At 42.7% G+C, this 20,429-nt stretch overlaps 2 protein-coding genes across 2 annotated transcripts in view; one reads left to right on the top strand and one right to left on the bottom strand.

The window, feature by feature from the left end:
- Nucleotides 1-20,429, top strand: part of LOC310763727 (nuclear body protein SP140-like protein) — a 116,934-nt gene that overhangs the window by 73,260 nt on the left and 23,245 nt on the right. The window lies entirely within an intron of this gene.
- Nucleotides 5,387-19,399, bottom strand: LOC310763726 (uncharacterized protein). The gene is made up of 14 exons (XM_083616340.1): nucleotides 19,110-19,399; nucleotides 18,567-18,708; nucleotides 17,255-17,420; nucleotides 16,269-16,364; nucleotides 15,285-15,427; nucleotides 14,034-14,081; nucleotides 11,909-12,027; nucleotides 11,592-11,733; nucleotides 10,227-10,392; nucleotides 9,278-9,376; nucleotides 8,871-8,981; nucleotides 7,804-7,946; nucleotides 7,405-7,452; nucleotides 5,387-6,708 (listed from the first exon to the last, which is right to left on the bottom strand). The coding sequence occupies exons 1-14, from the start codon at nucleotides 19,382-19,384 to the stop codon at nucleotides 6,664-6,666; spliced, it is 1,743 nt and encodes a 580-aa protein (XP_083472466.1). The 5' UTR covers nucleotides 19,385-19,399; the 3' UTR covers nucleotides 5,387-6,663.

The raw sequence follows: 20,429 nt of genomic DNA, 5'->3' as shown, positions 1-20,429 counted from the left end.
TAGTACATACACGTCAATTCTGCAATTCTATTATGGTTAATTCTGCATGTTTTTCCCTTCTGATATAATGAGCAGGTAGGAGATGGATCACTGGATGAGAGAATGTAAATACCTATTGTCTGCCTTGTAACGTGGATTTTTTTTTACATCTTACAATAGAATCATAGAATTGTAGAGTTGGACGGGACCCCAAGGGTCAACTAGTTCAGGCCCCTGAATCCTGCCCACAGGTGTCCAACCATGGATGGGCTTGAATCACCAATCTTTTGGCTAACAGGCAGACACCTGGGAATAATGTGTTCGCAATTACCAGATTCTGTCAGTATGCCAGTTGCGTCCAGTGGTCCTTTACCTTGCTGCAGTTTTCCATTAGCAAAAGTCCTCTGAAATGATAAAGGAGAGTAAAAATAAGCTGAAACTAGGGATGGTATTCAATGCTAGTCCTACTCTGAGTAGAGCCAAGGGCATGACTAACTTGTGTTCATTCATTTCAATGAGTCTATTCTGGGTAGGTCTGATGTTACTATTATTCCACTGCTGTGGACAAATATCCTTACATCCAACTTTATCAAAGTAAATTTCCATTGAAAAACAAATGATCAGCAGCAGGATGTGTAAATGTTTGGGCATTTGCTGGAGAAAAGTATATCAGCAACTGGAGGCATATATGTGTGTAGGATGGTCAGATTAAAGAAACAAACAGATGTGGTTTGATATGCCATAATATGCACAAGCTCAGATAATTATATGCATCACTTCAAAAAGTTGAGATGAGACTAGCAAGCTTTCTACACAAAAACACACCTGAGTGGAAGAGTCCTTTCCTGTAATGAGGAAAAGGCGAAAGGGAGAGAGAGAGAGAGAAAATGTGTTAAGTTTACCGTAATCACTGTTTTGCAGAACTGCAAAGGGGTGGAACGAAACTTAGCAGACTTTCTATACAAACATCGCTTGCAGGAAGTGTCATCAGGAAACAGACAAAGCTCAAGGAACAGAAGGAATTCATTTCAGCTTTCACTACTGCTTTTCATATGGGGACTAGAGAATGCAATGAGGACTAGAGAATGCAATTGTTGGTCAGCCAGTGATATTGTACCATAGCTGTCAACTTACAGATTTGAAAATAAAGGACCAGCAGCCTCGAAAATAAGGGATCAGCAGCCAAAATAAGGGATTTTCCGGGCACAGGTATGTTCAGCTTCTGAGCCCCTCCGAGCCAAAGGCAGAAAGCCCAGCCAGCAGCCAAACGAAGCCTCATCAATAAGGGACAGCAGCGGGACATGGCGCTGGGATAAGGGACTGTCCCACCAAATAAGGGACGCTTGACAGCTATGTATTGTACGTGGCTTTATGCATGCAAGATGCAGTCATGAATGTGCTGGCTTTCTGTTATGATGTGGATCGGCTATTCTAAGGTCTGGAAAGCAAATATTATATATGCACAACCCCCTTTTTCAGAATAGCAAGAATATTAAAGCCATTCTGCTACCTTCCTATAGTTATCCAATAATATAGTCAGGAAATACAGAAAAGGTCATTAAAATAAAGAAGCTAGTTTTGCACATCCTAACAGGCTCATGCAAAAAATTAACTAGTGAAGCTCTTTCAGGCATTAACCTAAATGGTAGGAGTAGCTTCACTTCATCTGCTTAATTTCTTTTCAGCCACAGAGGTAGGGACCCCCCCAAAAGGCATCAGCATTAGAACACACTACAGTCCTCCCCAACTTCAGATGCCAAATACATGTGTGAGTGCAAGTGATTGAAAATCTGGGAAATAGGGTGTGGGGAAGTCTTCTCAGCTTTCTCACTGGCTGAAGAATGTGTCAATACAGCAGTGAATCCATTAACATGCTAGTACCCTGACTGTGAGGGACGCGGGTGGCACTGTGGGTTAAACCACAGAGCCCAGGGCTTGCCGATCAGAAGATCGGTGGTTCAAATCCCCACGTTGGGGTGAGCTCCCGTTGCCCAGTCCCTGCTCCTGCCAACCTAGCAGTTAGAAAGCACGCAGTGCAAGTAGATAAATAGGTACCACTCCGACGGGAAGGTAAATGGCGTTTCCGTGGACTGCTCTGGTTCGCCAGAAGCAGCTTAGTCATGCTGGCCACATGACCCAGATGTGCTGGGCCCAGGGGTAACCCGAGTAACATGGTACAGGTCCGGTCCCAAATCCAAGGGTTCCGCGAGGAGTCAGTCCGACAGGGCCAAGGCAGGACACGAGGCAGGAAACCAGGCAAAGTCAGGCACAGGATCACAGGCAGGTCCTGGTAAACAGCAATGTTGCTCTCGCAACCTGGGGTGGGATCCAGCAGCCTTTTATCTCTGTTGGGGTAACGGCCAGTCCTGATCTCCCGGTGACTCCCCTCCCTCTCGCCCAAAGGCAAGCGCTCCTCCTGCGGGTACTCAGGTCTCTCCTTCTCTCAGACCTCAATCGCTGCAGCTCGGGAGATGTCGGTGGGTTACTAGACCCAGAGGCCACCTCAGCCTCTCCTGACCCGACTGGTAGTGGAGCAGCTATAAGTGATTGCCCAGCTGAAGGCAACGAGGTAATCCCCACATCTGGAGCCAAGGCAGGCTCAGGCCCCTGACTCGGCCCAGCTGGTGCTTGTTGCAGGGGAACCTGTGCAGACTGGGGCTCTCCAGAATCAGGCCCCAGACTAGGTTCAGCTGCTGCCTGAGGCAAAGGATCCGGTGTGGACTGAGACTCCTCTGGCTCCGAGTCCGACCCCGAGTCCCAGGCTATCACACCGGAAGTTGTATGCTGGCTCCCTCGGCCAGTAAAGTGAGATGTGTGCTGCAACCCCAGAGTCATCTGTAACTGGACCTAATGGTCAGGGGTCCCTTTACCTTTACCCTGAGTGTGGACAAACAGAAGAGGCTGAATGTGCAGCCAGTGATAACTGTGTCCCACTCTTTCCATCACAGTCAAACGATTTGACAAGCACCAGTATGTCAATCTTGTCTGTGTCAAGCTTCTTCAGCAAGTTCTTCTATAGTGGGATCATCTACAGTTCTGACAAACCAGCACTGTAAGACAGATAAAGTGAGAGAGATTAAAGACTTAGGAATTAGTACTGTATCATGATTCCCAAGGATGTAGCACCTTAGACACATACAGTGGTACCTTGATTCTCAAACGACTTGGTATTCAAACAACTTGGAACCCAAACACTGCAAATCCAGAAGTAAGTGTTCCAGTTTGCGAACTTTTTCCGGAAGCCGAACGTGCTCCATTTTGAGTGTTACGCTTCCGATTTGAGATCCATGCTTCCGTTTTGAGCGCCTGGGATCATCTGTATGTAAAGCGGAGACTGTACCACACAGCTGTGGCCTTTCCCTTTCCTGTGGTTGAGCTCTATCTCTGTAGAACCACTCAAAGGAAAAATATCCCAAATGGTGGGGAGAGAATATGCATAGCTAAAGGTACGGTACACTTGCACAGCACTATTATGTGGAATATATTCTTTTGTTGCACACATCCTATGACAGAACAGTTCTTGTTTCTCCGTCATCTTTTATTTTAAATCATTCCATACAGTTGAAATACCAGATCAAGTTATGCTGGGTAGATCAAGGGATCTTGCTGTAATGGACTGCTGAGTTTTAATGTTGCCTAACAGAGGAATCCAACGCAACAGCTGTACTAGTGGAAACTTGTTGTGCAACTGATTCTGCAATCTGTTTTACCGCAAAGTTACCAGCATCTTGCTTATGCATTTGCTTGCACAACAGCATCCTACCGTTGGAACCCAAACACTGCAAACTCGGAAGTAAATGTTCCAGTTTGCAAACTTGGTTCGGAAGCTGAACATGCTTCGTTTTGAGTGTTATGCTTCTGATTTGAGTTCCACCAGTGGCGTAGGAAGGGGGGTGCAGTGGGTACGGACCGCCCTGGGTGTCATCACTGAGGGGGGTGACAAAATGGCAAAAATATGTGTCTTTAAAATAAAACAAATTGGGCTCACAACACTTTTTTGAAAAAACAACATAATACTTATTGAAACTTTTTAGTTCAGTCAACAAACGCAACAAAACTGAACTCGACGGATGTGTATGTGTGTGTTGACTTGTTGAGGTTAATTAATTGTCAGATGAAGTTATTAAACTTGTTTTAAATATATATATATATTTCTAAAGTGTAATGTTCGGCTTCCAAAAAAAGTTCACAAACTGGAACACTTACTTCTGGGGTTACAGTGCTAAATTGTGTTTAACTGTACTTAAATTGGTTATATGTTTAAACGGAGTTATATGTTTAACTCTAAAAGGGTGTGGAGGCAGTGTCGTCCAGGGAGAAGGGGTGTGGCTGGGGAAAGTCCAGAGGGCCAGACGGAAAGGCATAGAGGGCCACAACCAGTCCCCTGGCCTCAAGTTCACCATCCATTGTCTAAATTGAGGTGAAATACCTCCTTAGGGCAAAGTGTGAATGACATCCAGGCAAAACTGAGATTAGCTGAAGAATGGAAGCACCTTTTAGTGATGCAGAATTTAGGGTAAATTGTATTATAATCCTTTCTCACATCCCAGAGAGTGAGCCAATGTAGCCTGTTTATTCTTCTTGCGTTTACTTGTCTTCAAATGTCAAATTCACCTCTCCACATGCAACACTGACAAAAGTTTTTTTAAGACAACACATTTTTGTCCCTGGACTGTGTATAGTCAGGCACCCACAGGTCTTGTGGATACACAAGACAAACTACTAATAATGTTCTTCTTTGCTCCTCCAGGAACATAATTTGTTGTTTATAATGTGCCTAAGAATGCTAGCGCCTCATCACATATGTGGTTGGTACATAGTTTTTTTCAGTAGATGGGAGCCACTATTTCATGTATTATTGTCAAACCTTTACCCTTTTTAATAGTCGCATCCTCTCTTTGATTCCAGCTGCTTTTACCTATGGAGAAGAAAAGTGACCTGTGGCTTCTCAGCTTCCCACCACAGCCTGCTCTCCATGACACTGTTTCAGTCAGGCTGCTGAAATTGGATAGCCTCTTCCAAAGCCAAGCAGCATGGTTCCAACAGAGGTTGGCAAAGCTGGAGCAGTCCAAAGTGAGGAGGAAACCCTCACTTAGGAAAGAGAAGAGAAGGCTGCAGGTTTGCATGGTGGTGTGGTGAGCTTTGTCGTGACCCACCTGGTGTGGCCTCACAACCCAGATGTGGGTCCTTCAACCTGTGGGTTGAAGACATAAGTGTAGATTAAGCTGCAGAAGGTGGTGCATAAGAGCCTGCCTTGGGCTCATATTGTTATGACTCAGTTTGGGGGTCAGAACTAGACTGTGAACTTTAAAACAACAGCAATGCTGTGTGTGCCAAGGTGATCAGGCCTCAGACACACAATCCAGGATCTCTCTTTGCAAGGAAGTATATAGACAAAAAGCCAGACTAAAGTTGAAAAGCTTTATTTCCTGATCAAACATTTACGGACTGGGCATCCTTTCTGTTGTGGAGATTTACCCTGGAAAACGGTAAATAAAAATTTGAATGAAGGACTCATCCTATCTAAGCAGACTAACCCTAATCCATACACATACCAAGGATGGCGTGATACTTATACATACAAAGAATCCCGGCCAGTGATCCTTGCAACAAGCAAAAATAGAAAAAGACTGAGGCATAAGAAGGTGTTGCAGACACATTTGCCGCTATGGACAAGGCCAGCCCATCCACGAGGTCAGGTGCCTCAGGCGGCAGGATCCACAGGCGTAGCAGATCCCAATGTCAATATTTATTCCCCACTTGTTCTTGGTGTACATCTTCACTCACCCCTTCTTCCCTGGCCGGGGGGTGGGGGGTACCATTTGGTGGTTTGCCTCAGGTGTCTAGCCCTGGTCCTGTCTATAGAGGTTTGCTGGGTAGCCTTCTCCCAAATGGCACTGAGACAGAAGTTTTACATAGACAAAGATGGGAAGCAAAATCCTCTCGAAAAGGATCCAGAATGCCATAATGTTGCAAAAGCAGCAAAATCCATTGGCCAAATCCAGGGTTGTCCTAATGTTGTCCTCTCCTCGTTTCATGAGACCAGTGCAAGCAGCAAAGTCCAGATTTGCTTGCCTCAGAGTTCCAGCTTGATTCTTCACACCTCTCATTTACCAGCCCCAAGCTCAATTTTTCGTTAGTTCTTTGTTCTTAGCCCGTGGAAACAAACAAAAAACCCCTCCAAATGCATACACATATACACATCCTTTCTATTATGCTGTCACCAAACAGTTGCTAAGGGCATTTTGGCTTGGTATCAAGGTTACTGCTAAGTTTTCAGTCTATCTGGGTCATAAGCACTTAAATTTAAAATGAAAGCATAGGCTAAAGTTAAGAAGTTTTAAAAACAGCAAAGACGTTAGCACCTTTTGGGATGGATGGCTCACAAGTCTGAAGACGGAACGTAAGAAATTGCTTACAGAATAGAAAACACTTCCCAAAATTTCTTAACAAATTTATCTTCCACTACTTTTCCATCTACTGAAATTTCCAAACCCTAAAGGGAGAAGATATTAGAACATTCACTTTGAAAAAATGGAGATCATTGCTTGATTTAGTTCTATTTTACCATCGCCTGTCAACAACCAACTTTGCATTATAAAGATGTCTGCTAATGTGACATGAAGTGAACTACTTTTTCTCAACAATCTTCCTGAAAAGGTCTGGGACATGAATTGCAGTGTATCAGTGACCTCTCTCCTCACAGCACACAGCACACAGGTCATCTGGCTGAAATGGAGAAGAAAAAAATACAACACCTGTCACTGTGAAAAATAAAATTATTGAAAGCTTAAGAGAGAGACAGAGGTTGTAATATGTGGTATTTCTTGTCAATATTCCCCGAAAGGAGGTTTAAAAATACTTTAATATAGAATATTCAGTTGGCAGGTATATCAACATCATCAAAACATGTAAAGGTGTGAGGAAGAAAAAATAATTTGAAACAGACTTTTTTATTTTTGCTTCAACTGATAACCTCTAGTAGTTTCCTTTAAAGGTGATCTTTTCTCTTTTCTCAGTTCAATTTTTTTTGTGGAAACGAGAGGTGCAGGAAGCTAATGCATGCAACGTTTCTTGGGCCCTAAGGTGAGGGTGTGTAATTAAGTGTCCCCTTGTAAATGCTCTCACCACTGATAGACCGCCATTGGCAGCACTAGTAATGGCCATGGTTGGCATTTCAGCTTCTGAGTAAAGAGGATCTCTCTGTTGCCTGTTTTGGATTTCCTCCCCTCATATGTTGTATGTGTGAAGCCCATCCATGAGGTCAGGTCAAGCCATTTGCCTTGGGTGGCAAACCTGACCGCCTAACCCACTGTTGTGCAACAGGGAGGCACAGAAATATCTTAAGGAATAATGTGTGTGCATGTGTGTGCCATATATGTGGAAAACACAACCATCTGGTAAGAATGTTTAGTAATTATTTACCTTCTGCATTCTTGAGGATTCCGGTTGTGGCTTCAGTATTTCTCCCCACTGAAACAATCACATGTATTGGGTTTACTCTGAGGCACTCAAAATGAACTCAAAATAAATTAGATCCATAAGTAGCACCTTACTATAAATCATTGTTTAAAAGTCAGTAGGAGGACATGTCATTCTGCCAGGACACTTTGCTACTGATCTTAAGGTGGCCATACTTGAATAATGTTTTTTTCATGCAACAACGGTGCATGAAAATTATTCACACGTGATGCAGGATATTATACCAGTCATAAGAATACAATGTGTGGATAACTGGAAAGCCTTGATGTTATCACCTGAAATTCTTTGGCATTACAAGTAAAAACTGATTTTTTAACAGATTTTTATACGTGAACTGCATACCTTGATTAATGCTTCTAAGGAAATCCCGCCATAGCGGATACATCTTCTCCAGCCTTTTGAACTTTTATATCCTCCTTTAGCCTTAAATTCTAATGGTGTGAACCATCTTCCATCGGAACCCTTGATACATTTCCTTGAAACTCCTATGACAAACAGATAAGTCACATCAATGTAACACACTTATCCCACCTGGCAAATTTCACTGAAGAGAGAAAGAAGTCCTGCCAACAGGAGATTCTTTTCTAATATCTACTTAGGAAAAAAGATATGAACAAAGATTGTGTCATGAACTAGGGCTGTGCACCAGAGTTGACCAAGTCACGGGCCAAAGTTGGCATATTAGGAGGGACTCTGGCATCAGACAAATCAGATACCAACAAACACAGATCACTAGAGGTCAGGTTGGATGGCCCAGAGCAATCAGTGGTTGTCAAGGGGTGGGGCATTAGGCAGAAAGGAGAGGAGGACATCATGCAGGAAAATCACAATAAAAGACCCTGACTTACCCTGACTTCTGGGATTAGGAAGGAGCCTGCTACCTGAGCCTGCTTCCTGGGAGAAGCCACTTGCAAAGGAGCAGGATTAGCACCTCTGTTGAGCAGTTATTCAGTGGAAGCACCTATCCTGTGTGCTGCAGGGCACTCTTTTGCTAGAGGCTTCCCGGCAGAGAAACTGCTTGCAAAGCAATAGCATAGACCAGGCAGGATTGGAGTCCAGCTTAAATGCTAGGTGGGGTGGTGGTTCCAATGTTGATCCAAGGTGGGTCAACCTGACACCCTCCTCCCAAAGCAGAGCTATGGGGCAGATCAGAGGGGCACAGCCCTAGAATGAATGCTGGAAAGGAATTTCAGCATAGGGCTTAAGCAGGGCTTCTCCAACATCTCCTTTGCACTTGGACACGGAGAAAAGGCCAAGAGGCTCCTTCTTCTCAAAGCCAGGCATTCTAGAGAACATGGCCAGGCCTTGTGCTATTGCACAACCAAAATATTTTCATCTGCTCTTGGTATCACATTCCTTTAGCAGATGCAATCCCATGTATAATTATATTATTCCAACACAATGGTTACCTGCTATGAATCTTTTCTTATAGAAAACACCTTTACTTCTTCCACAGCGTACTTTCAGTGTTCGGACCTCAACACTCAAATCTTGTATTTCATTATTCTGCATGCCTTTTCCTAGATGAAATCAAGAAATGTATGTCAGCTGTTACAATACCCATATTTTGGCCTTCCAGAGAATGACAGTGGTCTTACCAGATTAATGATCCTGCTAAGAGGATGAGGTACGAAGTGTGCATTCATGTCAGAGTGAAAACAAAACACTGTGACTGCCCCAAACCTTTGCAGGCACAAACTCACTGAAAGCAAGATTACATGTGACTGTCCTGATAGCTTTATTAGCACAAATAATCAAGAATGCAGTAGTGAAACAGGATGCTCTGTCCCTCATTTACGGACTTTTGTTTACTCACTCTGTTGCTCCCCAGGGGACGCAGGTTTCTTCATTTCTCCCTGGAGTACTTTGCTGCTCCCAGGTACTGCGGCAGGACTATTCTGAGCATGCTGGAGAACTGAAGAGGACACGTGTTAGGAAAACAAGGGCATTGCCACCTTAATGTTAAATGAAGTGTAAATTATTTGAAGCTTATAAAAGAGCTGAGAGCCTCAAGTAAAGTTCAGGTGTAAGGTTGGCACAATCTTAACAGTGTGCTTGGTTCTTCTAAGGTGGCATCACCAGCTTTGAACTGTTAAGTTCATGCACACACTCTCCACATCCCCATGGCTTTTAATCTTTCACTGTATTCAGCTCATAAAAATATACATATATTGGTTGCCTTTTTGCTACTGAATTGAGGTTTTATTGTTGACATAGGTGACCTGAAAGTGTGTCGCCTTTAATATGGGCCTGCCCATTCCCTGTCATCGCTGAAGGCCTTTTCTAATCATTATATGTACTGCAAGCATACACCTTATGGTGGCTGGAAAGACCCTCTCCACTATGGCCTCCACATTATGGAATTATCTCCCCTTGCAGACATACCACCTGTTGGTAAAAACTACAGACATTCCTAGACACTAATTCTTAGTATTGGCTTTACTGAGTTTTGAATATTCTGGTTCATGTTTAATTATTTAAGGGTACTCATTTTACTTTGCAAACCACCTTGATATTTTTCACAATAAAAGGCAATCTATTGGAAAAAATAAACAAAATACATTATTATTATTATTATTATTATTATTATTATTATTATTATATCCCAGGAGACAGGCAGAGGGCTGAGGCAAAGTGAATGCATGGCTTCTACAGGATTTTGTGGCCCAAAGACTGACTGACTACCGTTTCTCAGTAAATGCTGATGACTTTTCTATCTTTAAGGCTTATTTGATTGGTTTAGCACAGCCAACAAGATAACTTACCATTTTCTAGGCTTTCGTATAATGGCTGTAAATTTTGATATGCTTCCAGGTTCTCCTTGCAGAAGATCTCCTTTATTGCTAACACATTGGTCTGAATGCTCTCAAGGACATCGTATACCACTTTAGAAATATCATTTGGTTCTGCAATTATCTTATCACACCATTTCTAGAAAGAAACAATACAGGCTTTTAAAACATTTTTAGAGAGAAAATGCAAAGTAGCTTTCCTATTTCCCACCAGATCTAACAGCAGATTACTTGGGTGGTTATCCCAGCACAATCAAAGGAAGCAAAAATTGTCAAGGCAGTTTTAACTTCCTTTCCCAGATTCAAATACCCTGCAGAATTAGCATCCCTCAGACCAGCTAATGTCCTTTCCTATGCTTTTTATCAATGCCAGAGAAAGCCTCAAGGCATTTGGCCACTTGTTCTTCAGAAACAAGCCACAATTGGCTGCTGTTATGGGGTTTGTCTTCTTTGTTTTTTCCTGTGGCTCACATCCCCCACTCACTAGTAAGGAAGTAGCTGTCTTATTACAAAACAATTTCAGAAATAGACTGGAAAGAATTACAACTTATTACCAAACTTAAAACCATGGAGAGATCTGGTCTGAATAGAGACATTGGATTCTTATCTTATATACATGATAAAGCTATTTTCAGCCATCGCACGGCTTGCTTTTTCCTGTAAGACCAATTGCAGTCGTTAACAGTCGTCAACAGGTTTACCACACCTATCAGCCAATCACCCATTCCCACCACCCTTCTGAGTAATACCCCTCCCCACCCTCTCACTATATATAAGGTGACTTCTGTTTCAGTGTATCTGAAGAAGTGTGCATGCACACGAAAGCTCATACCAATAACAAACTTAGTTGGTCTCTAAGGTGCTACTGGAAGGGGGGGGGAATTATTTTGTTTCGACTATGGCAGACCAACACGGCTACCTACCTGTAACTAACTTGTAAGGTTTCTCCTTCCGTGCAATGTTTTTTGTTGTTACTAGAATATTTTTATACCAACTGCTCCTAAAGAAACTCAGGAGTGATGAGTGGAGGCTACTCAGAATCCTGTGGGGAAGGTTAGGCTGGGAGAGTGCAAATGGCCTATGTTCACCCAGTGAACTTCATCATAGAATCATAAAGTTGGAAGGGACCTGAGGATCATCTAGTCCAACCCTGACTGAGTGAAGTTGGAATCCAGATCTTTGCATCCAAGTCTGACTCCCTGTTCATCATACCGCACTGCCTCTCATGCTATTACCTTTCTGGTTGTAGGGACAAAGATTTCACACTCTTAGTTTAGATGGACTTCACATGTCCAGGAAGGATTTTAAAAAAATAAATTCAATGCCTATAATAATCACCTTAAAATCTTCTTCGGAGATTCTTTTCTTGTCTCGCAAGAGATAGAGAAAAGGAAAAGTATCTTTGATTGCCAAAGAAATCTGTATTTTATGGGATCTGAACCACCAAAAAATTTCATCTGAAGTACCTGGAGCAGACATGCTATAAACAAAGCAAGAAGTATCACAACACAAAAAAGTCAATGAAAGCAATAAATGACATGGCTATTTAAAGAAGTATTTCAAGCACAAAGAACTGTATAGCATATAAACAGAAAGAAACTGTATAGCATATTTCATAGATCACCTTCATACAGAAACTGAGGTGGAAAAACTACCTTTTCTCAGCAGATATTTTCGGAATATGGCAATCTTCATGAAAGCATCTGGGAAATGAACTGCAGCATATCCGTGAATCTTCTTTCTTACTTACAATACATACATCATCATGTTCAGACTGAAGAGGAAAAAACAGTCACTGTAAAAAATAAATTTATCAAAATGCATGGGGGGGGTGAGTTTTAATATGTGGTCTTTCTTGTACCCCACCTTGCTGAGGGCAAATGCCCTGAAATGTGGTTTAAAAGGATATTCAGCTGGCAGACATATCATCATTATCCAAATAAACAATGGTGTGGAAAAGAATATTTTTTTGAAAACAGATTTTAATGCAACAAATATCCTCTGGTAGTATTCTTTAAATATATTCAGTTTATTATATGATATATACTCAGCATCTTCCTATTTTCTCAGCTTAGTACATATGTGACAACCTGAAGAGCAGGAAGCTAACACAAGTAACATTTATTGGACCCTAAAATAAGCAGAGAGAGTTTAGATAAGGTTCCCTTGTAAAATGACTCACTATTGATTAGACTACCACTGGTAACACTAATAAATGGCCATGACTGACTTTTCAGGTTCTGCCCCTGTTTTATATATTTTTTATTCCTTTTATAAGTTGCATATGTGAAGCATAGCTTATTTTATCAGGACATGCTTCATTTACTCGATCCAACCTCCCCCCAACATTTGTGGAGGTGGTGAGAAGCCCTGTCTGAGCCCCTTATACCATATAGGTGGGACAGCCCCATTTGCTTCCAATGTCTGCAAAACATAGGTTTCTTTCTCTGCTCTCCATCACTAGACGTACTCAGCAATGTAGCAACCCCCACCAGGGCCTGGGGCAGACCAAAGTTGTTCAGCAGCTGCCAATTTCAGGGAAGCGAAGTGGCTCTGCCCAAAATGCCCAGGAATAGCCTCGCCACCCACAGGCTCCCCTGCCACACAGAATCTCAACCCCCTAATGCAGCACACACCGTACCACCCTACACCCACCCACCCACACCCCCGCTGCCTGGTACGGACCGCCCCCTATGCCCCTGGCTAGCTACATTGGGGCATAGCATGGGGGAGGGGGGATGCTGCCTTGGGGGCCATCTCTGAGGGGAGTGACAAAAAGGCACACCACGGGGGGCCCGCCCCACCACTCCTGGGCACGCTGCTCTGAGCCGCCACCATGCGGAGGATCACACCACCGCAGCTGTGTGCGAAGGATCACCCCGCCGCTACCGCAGCCGCGAGTGGAGGATCAAGGGATTTTGGCAGTGGGATGAGACAACCCACCTGCCAATAATGTTTTGACATAATGACATTATATGGATTGTCCCATCTGCCTGCCAAAGTTGGCCCGCATGAAGAGGCCAGATAAAAATGGCCAGAAATGTACCCCATTACAGTCGTACCTTGCTTCTCGAACGCCTTGTGACTCGAACGTTTTGGATCCTGAATGCTGCAAACCCGGAAGTGAGTGTTCAGGTTTGCGAACATTTTTTGGAAGCCGAACGTCCGACATGGTTGACATGGCTTCCGATTGAGTGCAGGAAGCTCCTGCAGCCAATCGGAAGCTGCGCCTTGGTTGTCAAATGTTTTTGGAAGTCAAACGGACTTCCGGAACAGATTCCATTTGAGAACCAAGGGTACGACAGTACTTAAAGCAGAGCTTACTTCTTTGTCAGTGTGAGCAGTTGTAGTGGAAATTTCAAAGAAACTGTGAGCAGGATCCCTGCCTTTGACTAAGATTGCACCCTCGTGTCTTGTTTCAATACAGTAAGAGTTTTGTAAAAAAAAAAAAAAAATCATTGGATAAGGGATTGAGCCATTGTTGTCATCATTGGCGCTAGATTTTGTCCTTCATATGTGCCACCATCATTTTGTTGGGCAAGCAAGCTGGGCAAATTGCCTCCCACCACAATGCCTATTGAAATGCAAATCTCACTCACACTTGAAGCTTCCTCTCTCTCTCTCTTATATATTATGTTTTGTATTGCCTTATTTAGGTGTAAACTGTGGTATAACCATTTTTGGTGAGGGCAAGTTAGGAAATATCTAAATACACGAGTGAATAAATAAACTGTGTACATGCCAGTTTAAATCTTGTAAAATTGTTAAGGAAATGTTTACCATCGTCGTCCTGCTGGAATTTTGTGGTGGCTCAGGTAGCAGTCCCCTCTGAAATAAACATCACATTTATTAGGTTTACTCTGAGGCATAATCAGAATCCCAAAACATCACCTGAATTTAGGAAATGAACTCATAAGAAATTAGACACCTTACTACGGATATATGTTTATAATCTAGTAGGAGAATATTTCATTCCGCTGGGACATTCTGCTGCTAACCTTAAAGTTGCCATGCATGAACAATGATATGTAAAAGTTGGTTCCCATGTGAAACTTCTGAATTACATTCATTTGAGCCTGAAGAGAGACAGTGGTTTCTTACCCCACTGCAGATGTTAATTGACTCAGGGCTCATCCACACTTATTTGTCCCACCGCTTTCCCCAGGGAAAACCTGCTGCTTGGGGTTGAATTGGAACAAATGGCAATTGGGATTCCTGAGGATTGCTGTTTGCTAAAGGTAAAGAGTGGGTTTCTCTGGGGAAAGCAGTGGGGCAAAGGCAAAACCTCCTGGCCCCGTGCTTTCTAAGCATGTGCTCTTCTTTTAAATACCCACAACAATGTATTCTGCAGGGAATGAATTGTTACTGTCTGTGGTTTCTCAATGGGCACGGCTGTTGAAAAGCATCACAGTGCTTATTTTGCACACTTGTTGTCTTGTATTATGATTTTATATTTGGAGTGTTTTATGTTTTAATATGTTGGTATTCACAATGGAAGGTAGCCTATGAATAGTGAAATAAATAAAAATCCCAGCTCTAATTAAATCATCAGTCTGTAGGTTTTACATTTCATTTTCCTCTGACCTCACTGTTGGGTACAAGGAAGCAACCTTGCATGCCTCCTGTCAACAAGGGTGGGATTGGGATAACAGATAGTCTGGGAAAGTACACTTTGTGGTTTCTGACGAAACACCCAAGCTCCGTCTGTTCCTCTTGCTCACTCTTTTTTCTTCTCCCTCTTTATTGAATGAGGATGTTATGAAGGTAACTCCAGTTATATAGTTATATAGTGTAGAATTCATTGTGAATATCATCACCATTGTTGTTGTTTTCGTCATTACACACACACACACACACACCACTTTCCCCCCTAGGGGACTCAAGTCAGCTTAAAAATAACATGCTCATATTGAGAACAAAATGTGTGGATAATTATCTGTAAAACCTTAATGGTATCATCTGAAATTCCTTTAGAGTTCCAAGTAAGAAATGAGGCATTAAAATTACGGCCGTTACAAGTGAACTGCATACCTTTATTAATGTGTCTAATGAAGTTGTCCCACACTGAATACTTCTTCTCCACCATTTCCAGTGTTTACGTCCTCCTTCACTCTCAAATTGTGATGGTGTGAGCCACTTTCCATTGGGACCCTCAATACTTTTTCTTGAAACTCCTTTGACAAACAGAACAGTCTCATTAATGTTATGCACCTATATCAGGCATAGGCAACCTCAGCCTGCCAGATATTTTAGGACTACAACTCCCATGATCCCTAGTGAACAGGACTAGTGGTCAGGGATGATGGGAAATGTAGTCCCAAAAACATCTGGCGCACCGAGGTTGCCTATGCCTGACCTATCCCATTCAGCAGACTTCACTGAAGAGAGAAAGAAGCCAAGTTGGTGGTGTGGAAGTCGGAAAGAAACTTCAGGCTTATGACGGCTAATGCCAAACTTCAGGGCCCCTCAGAATGAACCAGCCCATCACCACAGCTAGACTCCCTGACACCTGCTTTCCGCCCTGTCCCTCTTGTACATGGTCACAATAAATTGTTTCTATATTTTTTGAAAAAAATGGGAGCAATCGCAAATTACTTTTCATTCAGATTTATGGGTTGTGATAACTGCCATGTATAAATGTAGATTAATGCATTAATGATAAAGAGAATCAACATGTTACAAAAACAAAACATTTAAAGCTAAATAAAATCATTTAATCATGCATTAATAAATAGGGAAAGATTTCAAAAGCACTGATTGCACCATTCTGGTACCGATGGAATTATTTTAGGCTTGCCCAGGTCCACAGGATACAGTGGAATATAATTAAAGAGCTTTATAGGATATTAGTATTCGAAGTATTCCCAGAAAATAAAAGATACTCACAGATCACCCACACTGATGCCTCCTCCTCCCAACACCACACATTTATGCAAACACCATTTTTTAAATTTGCTGTTGGTATCACATTCCTTAAACAGATGTAATTATACATTTACTCTTCCAAATGATTACCTGTTGCAAATATATCCGTATGTAAAATGCCTTGTGCTGTTCCACAGGTTACGGGCAGTGTCGTGCCCTGGAAATCCAGATTTTGCTCTTGTGTCCCTTTTCCAAGATGAAATGAAGAAACGGATGTCAAAGGTTACAATTCCCATATTTTGGGCTGGCAACAAATGACAGCAGTCCTAAGGCAACCTGCTCACTGTCATCTCTGGAAGCTTTCTAATCATTATGTGTCTTACGACAACTCAAAAGAGGACCTACTAGTCATGCCGCATCCAGAAAATGTGCATCTTATGGGGGCTTTACTGAACTTTGAATATTCTGGTTTATGTTTTATTGTTATTTTAGCAAACTGGTTTTATTTTGTAAACCGCATTGTTATATTTCACAATAAACATCAGTCTATCAATAATTTTCAATACATAAATTAATGCACAAGTATGTCATTTGTTGGGATGCGGGTGGCGCTGTGGGTTAAACCACAGAGCCTAGGACTTGCCGATTAGAAGGTCGGCGGTTCGAATCCCCAAGACGGGGTGAGCTCCCGTTGCTCGGTCCCTGCTCCGGCCAACCTAGCAGTTCGAAACAACGTCAAAGTGCAAGTAGATAAATAGGTACCGCTCCGGCAGGAAGGTAAACGGTGTTTTTGTGTGCTGCTCTGGTTCGCCAGAAGCGACTTAGTCATGCTGGCCACATGACCCGGACGCTGTACGCCGGCTCCCTCGGCCAATAAAGCGAGATGAGCGCCGCAACCCCAGAGTCGGTCATGACTGGACCTAATGGTCAGGGGTCCCTTTACCTTTTTATGTCATTTGTGGTGGCAGGCAGAGGACTGAAACAGTGAATGCATGGCTGGGAAAAGACATGAACAAGGCTTTGTGGCTCAAACACTGACTATACCATTCCTCAAATCCAAATGAATTTGTTTCTTTTTAGCTATATATCTTTAAGGCTCAACTGGTAGGTTTAGTCCCCAATACAAGATGATTTACCATTTCCTAGGCTTTCATATAGTGGCCGTAAGTCTTGATATGCTGCCAGGTTACTGCTGCAGAAGATTTCCTCTATTGCTGACAGATCGCTCTGAATCCTCTCAAGGACCATGTACACCACTCGTTGAATATCATTTGGATTTGCAGTTACCCAATCTTGCAAATTCTAGAAAGAAACATTACAGGGTTTTAAAATCTCTGTCTTCAAAATATCTTTTAGACTGAAAATACAGAGTAACTTTCCCATTTCCCACCAGATCTAACAGCAGATTATTTGGATAATCATCTCAGTACGATCAAAGGAAGCAGAAATTGTCAATGTAATTTTCTTCTCCTTTTCCAAGTTCAAATACGTTGCGCAGCTTACATGTCTCTGAACACTAACATCCTATCCTATGCCTTTTACCAATGGCAGAGAAAGACTCAAGGCCACTTTTTCAGAAACAAGCCACAACCTGGATGGAATTGTAGAACCAGCACCAAGGGCCTTCTGGCAGTTCCCTCACTGCAAGAAGTGAGTTTATAGGGAACCAGGCAGAGGGCCTTTTCAATAGCGGTGCCCACCCTGTGGAACGCTCTCCCATCAGATGTCAAGGAAATAAACAACTATCCAACTCTTAGAAGACATCTGAAGGCAGCCCTGTTTAGGGAAGTTTTTCTGTATTGTGCTGTATTGTGTTTTTGGGAGTGGCTGGAGAAACCTAGCTAGATGGGTGGAGTATAAATAATAAATTATTATTATTATCGTAGAATTGCACAATTGGAAAGGACCCTGAGAATGATTGAGTCCAACCCTCTGCAATGGATGAATATGCAGCTCTCCTGTGCGGGGATCAAACCTGCAGTCTTGGTGTTATCAGCACCATGTTCTAACCAATTTAGCTATCCAGGCTGCTGCTATTTCATTTCATTTCACTTTTAATTTGTATACCATCTTTCTATATTGCTATACACAAGACAGTTTACAATATGAAGAAACAACAAAATATACAATCCAGTGCAAACACATAACATAACAATCCAGTGCAAAACAAAGAAGTCATAATAAAATGTGACTTAAAATAAATATCTTATATCAAATAAAGGAATATGTGATAATCCGTTAGAATAAAGCACGAAACTCCCAAAGTATCAACAAATAATAATTAAACAGAAATTCACTCTCAACAATAGCAATAAATCATTACTAAATTATAATCAATTAAAAACAGCAAATTTACAATGCATTAAAAATTATGTTAAAAAATTGAATTGAGCAACAAAGTAGGAATTTAAGCAGAAAATAATTGCCTCAGTTAGATACAATAGTCACCTGAAAATCTTCTTCAGAGATTATATTCTTGTTTCGTAGGCCACAGAGAAAAGGAAACGGGTCTCTAATTGCAAGAGAAATCTCCATTTTATGGGCTCTGAACCACTCCAAAATTTCAGCTGAAGTACCTGGAGCAGACATACTACAAACAACACAAAACTATGTTTTAAAGACCTTGGAAATCATGTGGTTTTTAATCAAGCAAAATTAAGCATTATCTAGCGTTTATCTAGAATGATTCCGTTTCCAAAAATGAGAAACCCTATCAGGGAATCCTTAGGTGTAGATCAGGCTGTGGAATTGTGTTGCGATTTCCTCTTTCCATTTCGACGCAGGTTTAGGTGTTCTTTGCGAATAACACCAGCCCGGTTAATTTATCCTGGTCTTCTTCTGCATTTAATCTGAGTCCCCAGCTGTGGCAGAAGGGGGGTCCCTCCGGAGTCTGTCGCTCTTTTGCGAGAGGGAGTCTAGCGCAGACGGGAAGCGTGTTTCTCCTGGAGCGCCTTTTCCTTGCGGAGGAGACCGACCTGTCCCTTGACTTACCTTTCTGCTTTGACTGAGCGGAGATGGGCTGTGAGGAAGGGGCTGAAGAAAGCAGGAGGAGGAATTCCCGGTCCAGAAGAGCGAGAGAAAACGAAAGGAAACTCAACGTCTTCCAGTCGAGGGCTGGCGCTGCCTGCTCTGAGCTGCGCTTGGGGAGAAGTGAGGAACTCTGCCCGTTTCATGGAAAGGAAATCATCACGGACACAGAAATCAGAAAAGAAAACCGAAACTGGAGGAACGCTTGATGATAAACCATGAGTCCCCCCCTGCCCCATGAGCCAAAAACTGTGCATAAGATATTTCTCACGTTAAAAGAAATATTACTCTTGTCAGTCTTTGACTTGAGAGGCCCCTCCCGTCCTCCATCACAGATCATGACCACAGCCTGCAGGTAAGGACTTGTGTGGGATCCAGTCCAGGGATTTCTGACTAGTTCCTTCAGGGCCTCTGAATGACTGTGGGTGATCCTTATGGTGTGAACTTAAAGCGATGGTTGAGCAGAACCTTGATTGATTGATGGATGGATGGATGGATGGATGGATGGACAGATTGATGGAATTTATATACCACCCTACTTCCAGAGGTCTCAGGGCAGTTCACAGAAAAGATCAACATAAAAACCACAGTATCTATAATCAAAATAAAAACAACAACCCAATAACACTCTCCAAGAAAGAGCCACATTTTGAAAGAGTAAGGTAAAGGGACCCCTGACAGTTAAGTCCAGTCGCGAACGACTGGGGTTGTGGCGTTCATCTCGCTTTACAGGACGAGGGAGCTGGCGTTTGTCCGCTTCCGCAGACAGTTTTTCCTGGTCATGTAGGCAAGAAGACCAAGCCGCTTCTGGCGAAGCCAGCGCAGCACATAGAAACGCCATTTACCTTCCCACCGGAGCGGTACCTATTTATCTACTTGCACTGCATGCTTTTGAACTGCTAGGTTGGCAGTATAGGCTGTCAATCAGACAAAGGCCTGGTTAAAAAGGAACGCCTAAAGGTGTGTAAGGAAGGCACCAGGTGAACTTCCCTGGGGAGAGCACTCCACAGACGGGGAGCCAATGCCTTTCTTCTTCTCTTATAATGGCAATGGTGCCCACCTGAGAATTCCAGTGAGTTCTGTCTGAAAAAAGCTCTGGTTATATGTTTAATGCACATATAATGCTGTGTTTAAGTCTGTTGTGGGTTGTTGCTTTTTGTATGGGGACAGAACTGGTGTTTTTCCACTGGGTGTGGTGGTCACTGCATTTGGAGCTATAAGCCTCCTGATTTAACAGGAGATCTGAAATCTGAGACCTTCCTATGTAGATATGTAAATAGGGCT

This window comes from Podarcis filfolensis (genome assembly GCF_964270895.1).
Source record: "Podarcis filfolensis genome assembly, chromosome: 5".
In the NCBI taxonomy this organism is placed as follows: Eukaryota; Metazoa; Chordata; class Lepidosauria; order Squamata; family Lacertidae; genus Podarcis; species Podarcis filfolensis.
Note: the sequence above shows the minus strand (reverse complement) of the source record. Positions and strands in the feature narration are given on the sequence as shown.

Excerpts from the sequence above, each read along its gene's own strand:
- LOC310763726 (XM_083616340.1), bottom strand. The coding sequence starts at position 19,384 with ATGGGGCAGGGGGGGACTCATGGTTTATCATCAAGCGTTCCTCCAGTT. Across the intron at positions 17,421-18,566 it reads TCTCTGAAGAAGATTTTCAG|AATTTGCAAGATTGGGTAAC; the intron begins GTGACTATTGTA and ends GTTTCTTTCTAG. Across the intron at positions 9,377-10,226 it reads ATACGAAAGCCTAGAAAATG|TTCTCCAGCATGCTCAGAAT; the intron begins GTAAGTTATCTT and ends TGTCCTCTTCAG.